Raw genomic sequence first — 17,532 nt, 5'->3', positions numbered from 1 at the left:
ATATTCCAGATTAGCGCTCTAACAAATTTTTATGGAAACAATGAACTCCATTCCTATAGCTTTCATCATGTTAATCTGTTCATAAAATTTGTTTAGTTTATTTATGTAGTATGATTATCTTTTCAAATTAAAAAAATCCAGAGAAATTTGATGCCAGTCATAGTACCTTATAATTTGTCACATTTAAAGTACTACCTGAAGAAGTTTTCTCAAACATTTAAGCCTTTTTTAGAATTTTACATTTAGTTCTATACTTATTGTCTGTAGGCAAGCAAAGGTCGAACTACAATTGTGGTAGCACACCGACTTTCCACTATACGAAGTGCAGATCTGATTGTGACCATAAAAGATGGTATGGTGGTGGAAAAAGGAACACACGCTGAACTTATGGCCAAACAAGGTCTATATCATTCACTTGCAGTGTCACAGGTAATGTTTACATAGCACAAAGTTTTTGGTGGCATGGCTTTTTTTTTTTCACTTTTAATTTTTCAGAGAACACACCACACTGGAAAACAGAAGTCCCACACTGTAGTCTTTCCTTTCACAAAGCAACCAAAATTGATTTAACATACTTCTTTGAGTAAAATGGGCATATCTAATAACCCCTGCATTGTACTAGGTAATACTGGGTTTTGGAAAAGCTATGATGTATTTTTTTCTGTGCAAGACTTTTCCTACAACCCAATACATGAGAGTTAAAAAATAATAATAATAATGACTACATGGCACCAACAGTTGCCTAGCACACCACACATGGCTTCAGAGGTTTGTGCTACAGATCCAAAATAGTCTGTATAATTCTATATAATGTGGTCTTTTGGTTAAAACTTTTGGGGGAAAAATTGACACATAATCCCTACACTAAAGATTTAAAGCTTAACTACAGAAACAAAATTATGCATTTATTATAAATTGTTATAAGCATGAAAAGATAATGCTAGGGTCATGTGGCAGCCTCATGTGTTTTAGCCTCAACATTTCTGTATGCCATGTAGTTTACCTTACTGGATTTCACATGTTTTTTTTTTTTTAATTAGGACACATTAATATAAATTATAGGGTGTAGGTTCTAACTAGAGAAATTCATAGCAAAAAAGGAAGTGATAACATAAAAGAATGTCTGGTTAAAGATGTTAGGATAATAGAAGGCTGGCTTAAATGTCATTGAACCTTGAAATGACTGGTTAACAGTTGTTAACTTGTCAAAGGTTCACAGTAACCCAGGAAGCCTTTCATATGCATAATCTCCTTTACACTTATAGCCATATAGTCTTTACAGTTCTACTCCTCATCCTGTTCGGAGCTGCCATCTCCTTTCTTTACATGTCAAAGTTCCAAATTTACTCATAACACAATCAGATTAACAGAGAATATATGATATATTTCACTAAAACTGAATTCATCTGAGAATAGCAAAAAAGAAACCAAAAACAGGACTTCAAGAAAACTGGTTTAGAACTTTGTCCTACATTGTGATTTAAACAGTTTAATGTTAACCTGCTTTCTTTGGAATTTCCTACTGCTTAAGAACTAGCCTCACCAATTTTGCTTCATGGTTAGTTTGGAATGGGCAGCAGTGGCAAATCTGGAAGGCATTATTGACTTCTGAGATCTCTCTCATATCTAAAATCAGTCTAATTTAAGTACCTATTACAGATTTATACACCCCCAGGAAATATTTGAAAGGAGGAAAAAAAAAAGACCCTTAGGTCATTTGTCTCACAAAACTCTTTGTAATATTGTTCTTGTAGTGGAAGAATTGTTTTGGATTAAGGAATTGTTTTCTTCAGATACTTAAACAGGTCTTTGAAAAAGAAGGGCCACAAACTATAAGTTATCCATTAAATGACTCAGTGGCGAACACTTTAGTATGAGTTAAACTTTCTATCAAAAAAGTTTAAAAAGTTAAAGCTTTCTATCAAACCTGGAATGAGCAGGAAATGCTATTTTCAGGGAAGGAAACTATACAGATTTAGAGAGCTCCTTTAAGATGAGAAATTGTACCCAGGTGTTAACAACTGTATTATAAACTATTAACCCCCCCACACACACAATAAAATAACAAAACAAATACAAAAATAGACTCCTCCCAGTTTGTTTGTTTGTTTGTTTTCAGTTTTGAAAAGAGAAAAAGTTTCTTTAAGCTTTTAAGGCATTATTCTAATAGTGACTTGTGTATTCTTCATTTAAGGATATTAAAAAGACTGATGAACAAATGGGATCAATGGCATATTCTACTGAAAAAACTTCCAACTCAGTTCCTCTGTGCTCTATAAATAGTATAAACTCGGACTTTACTGAGAAGTCTGAGGAAGCCATTCAATATAAAAAGGTAATTGTTCAATCGTCAACAAGTTTCTCTCATGTGTTTCCTAATAGATTGGATTTATAATAGATCTTATAATATTTATATTTTATTTATGGTGAAATGCTATTATATTGATCTTTTTATTTTCATTTTTTTAAATATTTTCTAATGAGGGAGAGATATAAAGACCAGAACACTGCCCAACTTCAGCTTATGGTGTTGGGGATTGTATTTAGGACTTCAGAGTCTCAGACATAAAAGTGTTTAGTAAAACCTATTCTGTCTTCCTAGCCCATCGCTAAGTTTCTTTAACTTCACATTAGCATCACAATGACACTAATAAAAAGGTCGTAACATAACTCTCCCTATATGTCATCATTGAAACAAAAATATTCTTTGAGACTATCATAGTATTTTTTCCTGTGAGACAAATAATGAGTTTGAACAGAAGGCTGGAAAATGTAGTACAGATACCATCAGTGATATTCAAGACTACCATAAATCATATAGGGACCCAAATCCCCTTCACTCCCTAAATGCAGATAAGCTTCAGTATATGCATAAAATAATCCTCCAGTCATAGGACACAACCTAAATAATAATGTTCCTGCTTTGCTTTTAGCTACACCTCTTCCCAAGTCCCGCTCACTCTGCTTTCACCTCCTTATATCTCATATTATCTCTCTTCAGCTTTCACCCTTACTTAAAGTCATACTGCTCTATCTCCAGTCAGCCTCCCTCAACATGGCCACCATATACTTTGTTTCTCAGCCCCAACTCTGAATTTTTTTCAAGACCCTTCATAAAATATTCCCTCTTAATCTCACTACACTGCATACTCTTCCAGTATCCTCAACCCCCTCCTCAATTACTGTCAGCCTTCACATAGTCACTTTTACTGATTCAGCCTTGGGGTACCACTGTAAGCCAGAGATGAGTATTGTTCTGATTAAAATAAAATAAATTTCAAAGAAAAAGACAGTCTGCAGAATTGATACAGAAAACTGATTTGACAAAATGCAGTCATTCATTACTCATAATGGTCAACAAAGAAAAGGAACTAAAGAAATTTCCCTAGCCAATTAAATGATATAAACAACAACAATAACAAAGTATAACTAGTGTTATACAAAATGGGGAAAGAATAAGTTCAGGGAAAAGCCAAGGATGTATACTTTTAACACTTATGTTCAGTATTATACTGGTAGCTCTAGCCTGGGCAATAATGCCAGAAAATAGAAAGTGTAGAGCATGTGCCTTACATACATGGCCCTGGGTTCAGTTCCTGCACCATGTGAAACAGGAACAAGGACAAAACAGCTGGAACTTCATGGTAAAGGAGTGCTTTGGTCTCTGTGTCTCTTTCTTGCTCTCACTCTCTCTCTGTGTCTTATAAAGATAAAGTGAAATACTGGACCAGGGAGCTGAGTCAGTAATAGAAAGCATGCATTGCCATGAAGCCACTTCTTACATCTCTTTGTCAAATATGTATAATTTCATGTATTTTATACCATATTCTTAAAGCATGATATAATCTCCAGCATACTTAATTTGTGCAGTCTTTCATGGTTCCACTGAAATTATTCATTTATTTTTGCCACTTCACATTATTCCTTTCCATTTCGATAACACTATTTATATTTTATTTTTATTTTATATTTTATTTTTATTTACACTATTTATATTTCCTCATATATTTTCCCAGAGGCAAAAGGGTAGATTATTATATAGAAGAACTGCTGGCTCTGTGATTTACTGGTGTTATGTTTAGGCACACACTTAATTTTGGTTTCACTATAAAACAAGATAGTTTTGTAAAGGAAAAGTCATCCTACTGCTCAGCAAAGAAATGGTGTGGTATTGTTATTTAACTGGTCTTGTTGTTGTTATTGTTTTCATGTTCTTTTAAACAGTAACCTGAGTGAAAAATGAGATTCTTTATGGGAATGATATTCAGGAATTTCAGAAGGAAAAATAGTAGATACTCAAATTACTAAATAACCCAATCTACATGTGGTTTAGACATTCTAGATTTTAAAGACTATAGATTTTTAGGGTATATTCTTCAAAAACCTTCCTTGAGGGGCCGGATGGTGTTGCACCTAGTTGAGCACATATGTTGCATTGTGCAAGGACCTGGGTTCAAGCCCCTGGTCCCTACCTGCAGATGGAAAGCTTTGTGAGTGGTGAAGTAGGGCTGCAGGTGTCTCTCTGTCTCTCTTCCTCTCTATCTCCCTGTTCCTTATCGATTTCTGGCTGTCCCTATTTAATAAATAAAGATAATAAAAAAATAAAATTTAAGAAAACCTTCCTTGAAGGAATATTGGTTAAAATACTATATAAGTTTCAGGTGTGGTAAGCCAGGCTATAGCACAGGGGGTTAAGCGCATGTGGCACAAAGCCCAAGGACCCATTAGGATCCCAGTTCAAGCCCCTGGATCCCCACCTGCAGGGGAGTCCCTTCACAGGAGGTGAAGCAGGCCTGCAGGCGTCTCTCTGTCTCTCTTCCTCTCTATCTCCCCTTCTCTCTCAATTTCTTTCTGTCTCTATCCAATAACAAAAAAAAATTGAAAAAAATAAGTTTCAGGTATAACAGAAATAAAATCTGACATCTATATACACTACATTATAATCACCACTTTTGTCTTGATTTCCATCTTTTACCAACAGTTAATCCCCTTTATCCAATTACCCACCTCCCTAAACCGCTTTTTTAACCACCACTTGTTCATATAATATGATTTAATAAGTCAAATTCTAGTTCACAGATGTCATTACTTCAAGAGTGAATATCATGAGAATGCTTTAATGTACAAAATGCCTAGTAGTTCACTATTTTGTTTTTCAAAATAATTATTTACCCAAAAAGCTATCCAGATTGTTTGCATTGCTGAATTAAATCCACTGTGTATCTTAGACAAGAGCAGGTGAGACATCTGCTTTGCCAAGCACCTAATTCAGGTTTGAATCCTGGCACCACATGGCAGTGCCATGACACTTGAGAGTAGCTCTGTTGCTTTGGCATCTCTCTCTCTTTCTCTATCTCTATATCTGAATGAAAAAGCAGCCTCAGAGCTGTAAAATTACAAACACATGAGGACTTCTCTTGACAAAAAAAAAAAATTAGTATTATGTAAAAAAACATGTTGTAGTCTGGAAGCTAGCTCACTTTGTAGAGCACACAATTTCCCATGCAAGAGGACCTGGGTTTGAGCCCTCAAACACCACAGGAGCAAAAGCGGAAATTTCTTAAGTGGTTGAGCAATGCTGTGGTATTTATCTTTCTTCTCTCTTTGTTTCTCACCCATTGTCCAAAGTCAGATCAAAATATAACAAAGACCTAGATATCAGAACAGAAATTCTAAACTATATAGAAGGAAGCATTGGTGAAACATTGCAGGATCTTCATGTCAGAGATGTATTTGGAGACTCAACCCCATGGTCATGAGAAATGAAAACAAGAAAAAACAAATGAGGATACATCAAGCAAAAAGCTTCTTCTTTGAAAGCAACTTATACAAGGATAACCAGGCCACCCAGTAACTGAGAGAAAATATTTGCACATCACACATCTGACATTAATAAGCAATTAATGTCAAACAACTCTAAAGAATCTGTATAGCTCAGGGGTCAGATGGTGGCGCATCTGGTTAAGTGTACACAATTGCAGTTCAAGCCCCTGGTCCCCACTTTTAAGGGGTAATCTTCACTAATGGTGAAGCAGGGCTGAGGGTCTCTCTCTGTCTCTTTACCTCTCTATCTTCCCCCCTTAATTTCTCTCTGTCTCTATCCAATAATAAAATTAAAAAATAAAATTTTATATATAATATATATATAATTATATATAATATATAATATATATATATATAGCCTCTAGTGTTATCACTGGGCCTCTGTGCCTGCACTATGAATCCACTGCTCCTGGAGGCTTTTTTTTTTCCCTTTTGTTGCCCTTGTTTATTGTTGTTGTTATTGTTATTGCTGTCGTTGTTGGATAGGACAGAGAGAAATCAAGAGAGGAGGGGAAGAGAGGGAGAGAAAGACATCTGCAGACCTGCTTCACAGCTGTGAAGTGACCCCTCAACCCTGCAGGTGGGGAGCCAGGGACTTGAACTGGGATCCTTAGGCCAGTCCTTGCGCTTCGCACCATGTAGGTTTAACCCACTGCACTACTGCCCAGCCCCCTTAAATAAAAAGAATTTATAGCTCAACAGAAGGAAAAAAGTTGGGTCAAATAACTGAATAGACAGATTTCAAAAGAAGAGATAGGGAGTCGGGCAGTAGCGCAGCAGGTAAAGCGCTGGTGGTGCAAAGCCCACCTAAGGACTGGTGTAAGGATCCCGGTTGGAGCCCCCAGCCCCCCACCTGCAGGGGAGTCGCTTCACAGGCGGTGAAGCAGGTCTGCAGGTGTCTTTCTCTCCGCCTCTGTCTTCCCCTCCTCTCTCCATTTCTCTCTGACCTATCCAACAACAACATTAATAATAACTACAACAATAAAACAAGGGCAACAAAAGGGAATAAATAAAAATTTAAAAAAGAAGAAAAGATAAACATAGCCCATATAGGGGGGAAAAATGCTCCACTTTATCAGAGAAATGCAACTTGTGGTCTGGGAGGTGGCTCAGTGGTAAAACATTGGATTCTCAAGCATGAGGTCCCGAGTGCAATCCCTGGCAGCACATGTACCAGGGTGATGTCTGGTTCTTTCTCTCTCTTTATCATTAATAAATAAATTCTAAAAAAAAGAAATGTAGTGGTCTGGGAGGTGGCACAGTGGCTAAGTCACTAGACTCTCAAGCATGAGGTCCTGAGTTCAATGCCCAGCAGCACATGTACCAGAGTGATGGCTGGTTCTTTCCTCCTATCTTTCTCATAAATAAATAAATAAATTCTCAAAAAAAAAAAAAAAGAAATGTAACTTAAAACTACACTGAGATTCCATCTCACACATCCAAGAATGGCCTAAATCAACAAAACAGAAAATAATAGATTTTTAGCTAGGTTGTGGAGAAAAAGGGACTTTACTATACTGTTGGTGGGACTGCAAATCGGTGCAACCCATTTGGAAGACAGAACAAATAAATATAGAGTGGCTTTATGATGCAATACCACTCTTAGACATTTATCTAAAAAACATACAAACACTAATTTGAAGGGACTTTTGTGCACCTCTATGATCATAGCTTTATTCACAGTAACTTTGTTAAAGTTACAGAATATATGATCCATGGAGTACTATTCTGCAATCAAAAAAAGATAATATTCTGTTCTTTGGGACAGAATGGATGGAACTAGAAGTGACTGTGCTAAGCAAAATAAGTAAAAGAGATGAAAGGCAACTACCAGGTGGTTTCACTGATATGGAATCTAGAAAACTGATACACACATATTTGTAAAATAAATGCAAACAATCAGACTTTGTGAGGACTATACTGGTTATCTTTGGGTGGGTGGGGACACAGAATTTTGATGGTGGGTACAATATGGGACTATCCTTTATAATTGTATAATGTTTTAAAACACTACTAATCACAAATAAAAATATGGCTTGGAAGCTAGGACAATAGCATAATTGTTTTGCAAAAGACTTTCATACCTAAGGCTCTGAGATCCTGGGTTCAACTTCTAGCACAACACAGCCAGAGCTGAGTTTCAAAGTGTTTGTTTGTTTGTTTACCACTGTACTGCTCAGTTCTGCCCTGTGGTGGTGCGAAGGATTGAACTTGGGACCTGAGAGCTACAGGCATGAGAGTCTTTTTGCATAACTGTTATGCTCCCTTCCCTGTCTATTTAATATCTTGGATTAAATAAATAAATTTTAGAAGAATGGCTTTGAAAAAAATAGAATAACACTTCATGTCTTCACAGTACCTTTCATTCTCACCTATCCATCTCTCTTTCAATCTTAATTCTAAGTGTATATATTTCAAAGATTCTTTTTTTTTTTTTTTTTTTTTTTTAGTACAACATTGCTCAGCTCTGGCTTATAGTGGTTCTAGGAGTTCAATCTGGGACCTCTGAGCATAGTTATGAAAGTCTGTTGCATAAATAGCTGTATCTCCCTTGCCCCATTGCAGAAAATATTTAATAATAAAATATTTTAAAGAGTCTGCCCAGAGTAATGTAATCTTACAGACACAAAATCCCAATGAAAACCCTAGACAAAAAAATAAAGCGTGAAAATATGTCTGTAAGATAAGTTATGCTTTTTTAATGAAAGCAGTTGAGTGAAATGCCAAAAGATGATAAATTTGACAATCACTTTTAAGTAAGGTTCCTTTAATTTAGGCTTAGGGGTCATTATCAGTGATAATGGGCAGTGAAATTTTTCTGACAAAATCTACTTTCTATTCTGTCACCTGTTATATTTTATACTTTGTATTATTAAGTCTGCTTAAAATTGACTATCTTTAGTTTCTGTTAGGCTTTCAAACTGGAGTTTTGATCAATGTATTTTATTTATAGACAACTCTTCCTGAAGTTTCTCTATTAAAAATCTTTAAATTAAACAAGCCTGAATGGCCTTCTGTGGCTCTGGGGACATTAGCTTCTGTTCTAAATGGAACTGTCCATCCAGTATTTTCCATCATCTTTGCAAAAATTGTAACTGTAAGTAAACTAATTTGCTAACATTTTTAACAAGTTTAAATAATGTGTATCCCCAGAGAATGGAACTGCTGTACTCTGACCTTGTAAGAAGACTTGTGGTGGGTCATTGCTAGTGTGGGATCTATGATAGGAAGGTTAAATAATGATTGAAGGGATAAACCACCTCCATTGTTAAGTAAGTATTTAACTGAGTGATAAGTAAAGAAATTGCTTTGTTTTCTAATTTTGACTCTAGCACTGTATCAGCATTCCAAAGCACTGAAGCAATGACTTAGACAACTATAACTATTCTCCTTTCAACTAGTGTGAACAATGGTCACTTTTTATTACTAGTCAGCTCAAGGACAGGGAGCAGAGTTTAGGATGGGGGTGGGGGAGTGGATGGATTCAAGGATCTTACTAGATTCATGCTTTCAGTCTGTCAGGTTTGCAAAGTGACTATTTGTCAACATAGATTCCAATATATGTGTATTTACTATGTCTGAGTAATTAGAATTTACTAAAATATAGGGTGGGAGAGATAACATAATGGTTATGCAAAAGACTCATACACCTGAGCCTCCAAATCCCAAATTCAACTCTCCACAGCAGACATTTAGTACACCTGGTTGAGTGCTCATGTTATAATGGGCAACGACCTGAGTTCGAGCCCCTGGTCCCCACCTGCAGGGGGAAAGCTTTGTACTCACAAAGAAGCTGTCTCTAGTCTCTTTCCCTCTCTATCTCCTCCTTCCCTCTCAGGCTATCTCTATTCAATAACTAAATAAAGACAATTTTTAAAGTTTTTTTAATTTTAAAAAGTTACAAAAAATAATTCAAGCAAATTGGTTTCTTTGGCAGTGTGCTATGCTAATCATAGTTGATAGAGAAGTCTTTTTTTTTTTTTCTTCCTCCAGGGTTATTGCTGGGCTCGGTGCCTGCACCATGAATCCACCGCTCCTGGAGGCCATTTTTCCCCTTTTGTTGCCCTAGTTGTTGCAGCCTCGTTTCGGTTATTATTGCCATTGTTGATGTTGCTTTGTTGTTGGATAGGACAGAGAGAAATGGAGAGAGGAGGGGAAAACAGAGAGAGGGGAGAGAAAGATAGACACCTGCAGACCTGCTTCACCGCCCGTGAAGCGAGTCCCCTGCAGGTGGGGGGCCAGGGGCTCAAACCGGGATCCTTACGCTGGTCCCTGCGCTTTGCGCCACGTGTGCTTAACCCACTGCGCCACCTCCCGACCCCCAGAGAAGTCATTTTTACAGGAAAAAATTAACAGTAAAATCTGAAATTTGATTTAACATTCGTCTACAATATAATAAGATTTTAGGATTGTAGTTTCACACTTAATATATGTGGGGGGGTATATAAGACTCATCATATCAGTTGCCCAAGTTACTGTGCACTCCTGATTTCTCCTCCTAGTTCCCTCCTATCTCCTCCCCTCCCCTCTACTAAACGCTATAGTCTCCACACAAATTGAACCAGTTTGATTATTTTTTCCTTCCTGCAAGTTTGTCTATTTTAGTTAACTATATTCCACATATGAGTAAGACCATCCAGTATTTATCTTACACTTCATTTATTTCACTTAGTGTTATCACCTCCAGTTCATCCATTTAGCAACAGCTTTTTTTTTTTCTTCAAATACACTTAATATAGAAGATAGACTAATGGTTCATTCTTCCCCCCCAGAAATGTGTATGTAATCTCATTATGTTAAAAGCCATTCAAAAAAAAAAAAAGAATAAAAACCTATTGGATATGCATTTCAGTATTTTCTGTTTTATACTTTTTCTCCAATAATCTAATAAAAGAATTTATTGCTTTCCAGATGTTTGAAAATGATGATAAAGCTACATTAAAGCATGATGCAGAAATTTATTCCATCATATTTGTCATTTTAGGTGTTATTTGCTTTGTCAGTTTTTTCATGCAGGTAAGTTTTTAATAAATTAAACAAGCTTGAACATGATCACATTATTATATCAGCCTTTCTAGCTTATAATCATAATTAAATAAAATATAAATAACTATAAAGCAAATAAATGTTACAAAGAAATTAAATGAGCAAAAAATAAATGTAAATTTTCTTCTTTTCTTCTCCCTTTCTTTTCTTTCAAGAAAGGTCTTTTTTGTTTTCCAGGGATTATTCTATGGCAGAGCAGGGGAAATTTTAACCATGAGATTAAGACAGTTGGCATTTAAAGCCATGATATATCAGGTCAGTGTATAGTTGATACTTTTTGTTTTATTTAAAATATATGTTAAAATGTCTTGGTTTGAGTTTTTTCCAGTCAGTTTTTTGATGTGGTCTTTCCTTTATTCACTTAAATATACGCTTATTGTGTTCTGAGCAGCAAAAATTGAACACCAGAATTTTTATAGTGCATATTTGTAACCGAAGTAAATAAAAAACTATTATGTTCAAAATGCCATTTGTGAAAACAGGGGTTTAAGATTCCATCTCTTGTTTCATTTTATCTTGATAAAACATCCTTTTCATGTATAATGTAGTATTAAAGGATGGGATACCAAATTCAAACTGAGAAGGAAAGGTGAGTGTTAAAATACCTTGAAAAACATTTTAAACAGAGAAGTTAATTCATCTAGTTCTCATCCATATACCAACTTACAGTTTTCTTTCTTCACTTAAAACAGTCAGTCTCTCTGTCCTCTTCTGAAAACTCTTGAACTTAGATAACATCGGTCTTAGTGGCAGGTCAGCTTGCAACACACAAATGATCAATCACACCTGTAAAATAACTAAAAATAGGTAGATCAAGTAGTAATCTTGAGAATTGAGTATTGGAGGCAAGTGGAATGTTTCTTCAGATTAGCATGTCTAAAATTCTTTCAGGAGACTAAAGTGTATTAGATTACGCTGAAAGCCAGTAATCATTTGGAGCCCTTAACCTCACTTAACTGTCACCAGAACTCAATGTGCAGAAGCAAATGGCTTCCTACCTGAGTCATTTCTTTTCAGAAATAGAGTTATTGTCACTCCAGTCCAGGCGTCAAAACCAGTTTTTTACATCTTATGACTTTTAGGAATATAGCTTAGAGACCTGCCATGTAACAAAACTCCTGGAACTTTGTGCTCTTAGGGAACTGCAAGATATAAAGTGCAGCAGAGTGGGAGGTTGCCAGTAGCAACTTAATGCTTTGAAGCAGCTTGATACCCTCTGCTAAAAACAGTCCTGTCTGATTGTTGCTCTGCAACTGAAGACACACCTTAATTTTTTTTTAAAAAATCTACTTACAGCAAGATAAAGCCTGCACATTTCACTTATGTTAAACTTACTTTTAAAAAATTTGTCAATACTTTCTTTTCCTCAAATACTTTATGATAATGTGAGGTTTGATTTTTTTACATTTTTTCACTTTTTTTGTCTTTTTTTTTGGGAGAATGGTTTACAGTACAGTTGTTGGCATGTGAGTACAACTTCACTTCTACTTGTGGTAATACCTACAAAACACTCTCACCCTTAACATTAAGTCTAGGACTCCAGAGTCCTCTTCACCCTCACGTGTCCTCCTCCTTCCCATGAGTATTATGCTTTGGTGGAATACAACACACCCAGTCCAAGTTTCATTTTGTGTTTCTATCCTTGTTTCTCAATTCCACACACAGAGAAACCCTACAGTAGTCAACAGCTATTATTAAATTCCCCTATAAAGTCAACTTGGTTTCTAAGCTTAGCTCTAGCTTTTATTTTCCCTATTTATTATGTGGGGGGGGGGGGGTTAGAGGTGCTTCTTACATCTTATTTAATTAGAGGAAAAGAACAAAAAGCAATATATTTGGCTCTTCTCAATTTCACTTTTGTCTTTAATTAAGGAAGCTCCTAAATGCAGTTCTACCTAACTCTTATAATTGGGTTTTTCCTAAGATATGACTTGTTAAGGCTTAGCAAGCATGCTAAGACTTTCAGTGCTTTTTATAACCATTTTAAAAACTCACTTGAGATATCTGGAAATTGAGTATTTTTAAATTATGTGTGATCTTACTGTAGGTATAAAAATCTATATTTTAAGTGGTTACTTAACATTCTTCCAGCTTAAAAAAATGTTCTAATTGTTGACTTCAATGGCTGTAAATAATTCATTGTGGGAGTTTGTCTGTCTGTTTGCTAACCAGAGTTCTTCTCTGGCTCATCATGGTGTCAGGGACTGACCCTAGGACCTCTCATGCCTCAAGTATGAAAGTCTGTTGATTAAACTGTTGTGCTATTTCTCCTGGATCTTGTTCGCTATGTTTCAGAACTCAATTTCTACTTCTTAATAGCAAATATTGACCTATAGATCTGTTGAGTTTTTGACCAGTTAAGACAGTTTACTTTTTCCAATTTCTCTATAGATTGTCTAGTGCTTCTGAGGGCCTCTCTAAATATTAAGATGATGGCATTAATGGTAATCACTAAGGAATCTCAACAACTATTTCTAGAAGAATTTAAAATAGTAATAACTATGTAAGAGAGAATAGGTAACTACTACAGAAACAGAACAAGATAATTGATATAAAACTCATCTGGTTTTGTGGACGGGGCAGTGGTATACCAGGTTGTGTGCACATGTTGCAATGTGCAAGGACCCAGGTTCAAGCCCCCAGTTCCCACCTATAGGGAGAAAGTATCACAAGCAGGGAAGCAATGCTGCAGGTGTCTTTGTCTCCCTCTCTTTTTAATTTTTTTGTATTATCTTTATTTATTTGATAGAGACAACCAGAAATTAAGAAGGAAAGGAGAAGTAGAGAGGGAGAGGATAGGAGAGATAACTGCAACACATCTTTACCACTTGCAAAACATTCCCCTGCAGGTGGGGACCAGGGGCTTGAACCTGGGTCCTTGTGCATTGCAACATGTGCACTCAACCAGAAGCACCACCACCAGGCCCCTCTCTCTCCCTCTCTATCTCCTTCCTCCCTCTCAATTTCTGTCTCTCCCTAACAAATATTTTTTTTTCTTTACTGGGGAATTAATGTTTTACATTCAACAGTAAATGCAATCATTTGTACATGCATAACATTTCTCAGCATTCCACATAACAATACAACCCCCGCTAGGTCCTCTGTCATCCTTTTTGGACCTGTACTCTCTCCCCCACCCACACCAGAGTCTTTTACTTTGGTGCAATACAACTCCAGTTCAAGTTCTGCTTGTTTTTTCTCTTCTGATCTTGTTTTTCAACTTCTGCCTGAGAGTGAAATCATCCCATATTCATCCTTCTGTTTCTGACTTATTTCACTTAACATAATTTCTTCAAACTCCATTCAAGATGGGCTAAAAACAACAAATAATTTTTTAATTAAAAAAAAATCATCTCTTTTTGTAGGTTAATATCTTGGCCTTGACAGTTGCCAACAATATGTCTTTGAGCACATGACTTAATTTCTCAGTACCTTAGTTTTCGCATTTATTTATTTATTACCTTTTTTAAATTTTTTGGATAGAGACAGCCAGAAATTGAGAGGAAGGGGAAGATAGAGAGGGAAAGAAACAGAGAGACACCTGTAGCACTGTTTCACCACTTGTGAAGTTTCCCCTCTGCAGGTGGGGACTAGGGACTTAAACCTGATCCTTATGCATTGTAATATATGCACTTAACCAGGTGAACCATCACTCGGCCCCAGTTTCCTCATTTATAAAAGATGAATTATCATAGTATCCACCTCATAGAGTTTTTGGGGGGACTAAATGAGAAAATACAGACCATTTATCACAATGTTATCATAATTTCTAGTGTATTCATTGGCCTTATTTAATAGTCATTTTCTATCAATAAGAGAGAAAGCAAGCAAACTTTTACTTAATACCAGTTATGCTCCAGAAATTCAGCTAAGTACTTTAGCATATATTCCCAGTGCTGGAGAAATAATCCTTGCAAAGTATGATTGCTTATTTATCATAGAGCAAATTTAGACACTTTACTGAATGAACAGCAGACAGTGACTAGGACGAATCCCATGTATAGTCTATGCATGTCCATTATAGAAAATTATATAGAATCAGGGATGTAATATTCAATAATAAATTCTCAACATTTTCATCTCTATCTAAAGTTCTTTGTATATGCCATGTCATACTGAAACAAAAAAAATCAATTAGAAAATGTATAAAATATATTAGCTTATTTTAGTATACAATAAAAACAGATAATGTCTTCCCTTTCAAAGGTATTAATAGCTGTTGTCACTGCTGGTGTGTATCTGTACAGGGAAAACTATAATTTCTGTAGGATGTAGGATCCTTACCAGTGCAGGGTCTCACCTTAAAATGCAGGAATTTACAGAGTAATGTTGGCATGCTAAGGCTGTACACACCCCTGCCATGTTCCTCCATGGGGACTTTCTTCTCAAAACTGTGTGATTAGTGCACAGTACTTAGACTGTTAAAATGTTGTTTCCTTACAAATTCTTTACAAATCCTGAGTGTCAGAATCTTGATTTCATGTAGTAAGTCAGCTCTTTTGTTCTCTGTTCATTAAAAATAAGTCATCTTTTAGAATCACTGTCTACATAGTTTTAATCCACAAAAGAAGTAAGCATTTTGTTTTAAATTAATGAGAAGAAACAATCAATGGCAAAAGAAAGGAAGGAATGGAAGGAGAGAGGGAGGTAGGGGAAGATAGAGGGTAAAAAAGGAGAAAAGAAGCCAGGGTTTCTCAGGTTTAAGAGTTACTAAGAAGTATTAAGAAGTATTGTCTCTGTTGTTAAAGTGAAATTGGTTGTTACATTATTATTTTGTTGCTTGTAATTTTTTTTTCTAACTCCTCCTTTAGTCTGCATGTATTTTGGTGACAGAGTTTGCTTTTCCTTTCTTCCAGATAAAGATGTAAGACAGAAAGAGAAACACCACAGCGTTGCTATACCATTACTAAAAACTTCCCTTTACATGGAAGCAGGGGGCTTACAGCAGATTCTCTGCTTCTTTAGCTTTTCAGAATGTCTGATACTTAAAAAATCTAGGGAGTAAGTAGTATCACTGATGGGGACATTGGGCGGTAGCGCAACGGGTTAAGCACACATGGTGCAAAGCGCAAGGACAAGCTTAAGGATGCCGGGTTTGAGCCGGGGTGGTGAAGCAGGTCTGCGGGTGTTTCTCTCCTTTTCACCGTCTTCCCCTCCCCTCTCAATTTCTCTGTGTCCTATCTAATAACAATGACATCAATAACAATAATAACAATAACCACACAGTTAAACAACAAGAGCAACAAAAGGGAAAAAAATAGCCTCCAGAAGCAGTGGATTCATGGTGCTGGCACAGAGCCCCAGCAATAACCCTGGAGGCAAAAAAAAAGTATCATTGATGTACCAACTACTGTATTTTACTGTTAATTGTAAATCATTAATCCCCTAATAAAGAAAAAAAAGTATCAGTGATAATCTTGTATTTCTGGGTCCTAAAGAGAAGATAGATTTTTTTTTTTGTCATTAATCAGTTTAGGCAGAAAAGTTTAGAAATACTTATAGACTGAATTGTTCACCCCTTACTTCTTTAAGTAGAATCTATTCTCCATAAAATGACAAATTACTAAGTGGTTTAACATGAACATTTTCACTATTTATTATTATATACTATTGTTACATAGTAATGAACTTTCAAGCAAAGTCAATTTTTATTTTATGAAGTGAGAAATAAGTTATTTAATCCATAATTTCCACAAAAATTAAGTACCTGAGAGTGCCAAATACATTCTGACTTCAACAAAATCATAAGTTAAAGAAGAATCTTTTATAACTTTTAATTTCTCTCTCACTTTTTATAGGATATTTCATGGTTTGATGATAAAGAAAACAGTACAGGATCCTTAACAACAATACTAGCTGTAGATATAGCCCAAATTCAAGGAGTAAGTATACATATACTGCTTCATTTTAAAATGAATATTTAGTATTCATGTGTGTCTGTGTATATATGTGAGCTATGCTAAAGTGACTTCATCCTTAAAGAAGCCAGGTAACTCCCTTAAGTAGCAATAGTGCACCTGGTTGAGCAAACACAATACAATGAACATGAAGCTGGAGTGAAGCCCCTGGTCTCACCTACAGTGGGGTAAATTTACGAGACATGTAAATTTACAGGTGTGTGTTTTTCTTTCTCCCCGTCTATCTCTCTTTCTCCTCTCAGTTTCTCTCTCCTATTAAATAAAATGGGGGGGAGGGGTTACAGGGAGTGTTGGATAAGCAGCAGACCTGGTGGCAAAACCAAAACGGGGACTTTCAAAGAAATTCAGAAATTCAATTCTAAAGCTGTTTTGCTTTGCTTTGTTTTTGTGCTTTTTTTTTTTTTCTTTAACCAAAGAAAGATTTAGCTTATGTACGAAGATAGCTAAAGGACTAAATAAGAGTTCAGAAATAAATAATCAGAAAGGAAAATATAACAAATGAAACATACAATTTAGAACTTTCAATTAAAAAAAACTTAGTTTTTCCTTCCCCTAGAAAACAGTATAGTGCTTATTTTTTAGAACATTTATTTTAAGGGGACAAGGCAGTATTGTACCTGGTAGAGTGTATATGTAACAACGTGCAAGAACCTGAGTTTAAACTCTTAGTTCCTATCTACAGAGGGAAAGATTCACAAGTGCTAAAGCAGTGCTGTAATGTCTCTTTTTCTCTCTCCTTCTCTCT

General features: G+C 35.8%; 1 protein-coding gene across 1 annotated transcript in view; it reads left to right on the top strand.

Moving 5' to 3' along the window:
• The window catches only part of ABCB5 (ATP binding cassette subfamily B member 5), a 138,212-nt gene that overhangs the window by 61,997 nt on the left and 58,683 nt on the right, over nucleotides 1–17,532 (top strand). Inside the window, exons 14-19 of the mRNA XM_060196112.1 lie at nucleotides 268–429; nucleotides 2,195–2,335; nucleotides 8,777–8,920; nucleotides 10,735–10,839; nucleotides 11,047–11,124; nucleotides 16,668–16,751. Of these exons, the coding sequence (XP_060052095.1) occupies nucleotides 268–429; nucleotides 2,195–2,335; nucleotides 8,777–8,920; nucleotides 10,735–10,839; nucleotides 11,047–11,124; nucleotides 16,668–16,751 (714 nt within the window). The remainder of the gene's footprint in view (nucleotides 1–267; nucleotides 430–2,194; nucleotides 2,336–8,776; nucleotides 8,921–10,734; nucleotides 10,840–11,046; nucleotides 11,125–16,667; nucleotides 16,752–17,532) is intronic.

The sequence above is a fragment of the Erinaceus europaeus genome, chromosome 8 (assembly GCF_950295315.1).
Source record: "Erinaceus europaeus chromosome 8, mEriEur2.1, whole genome shotgun sequence".
In the NCBI taxonomy this organism is placed as follows: Eukaryota; Metazoa; Chordata; class Mammalia; order Eulipotyphla; family Erinaceidae; genus Erinaceus; species Erinaceus europaeus.
The sequence above is the reverse complement of the archived record's forward strand: the minus strand, read 5'-3'. Positions and strand labels throughout refer to the sequence as shown.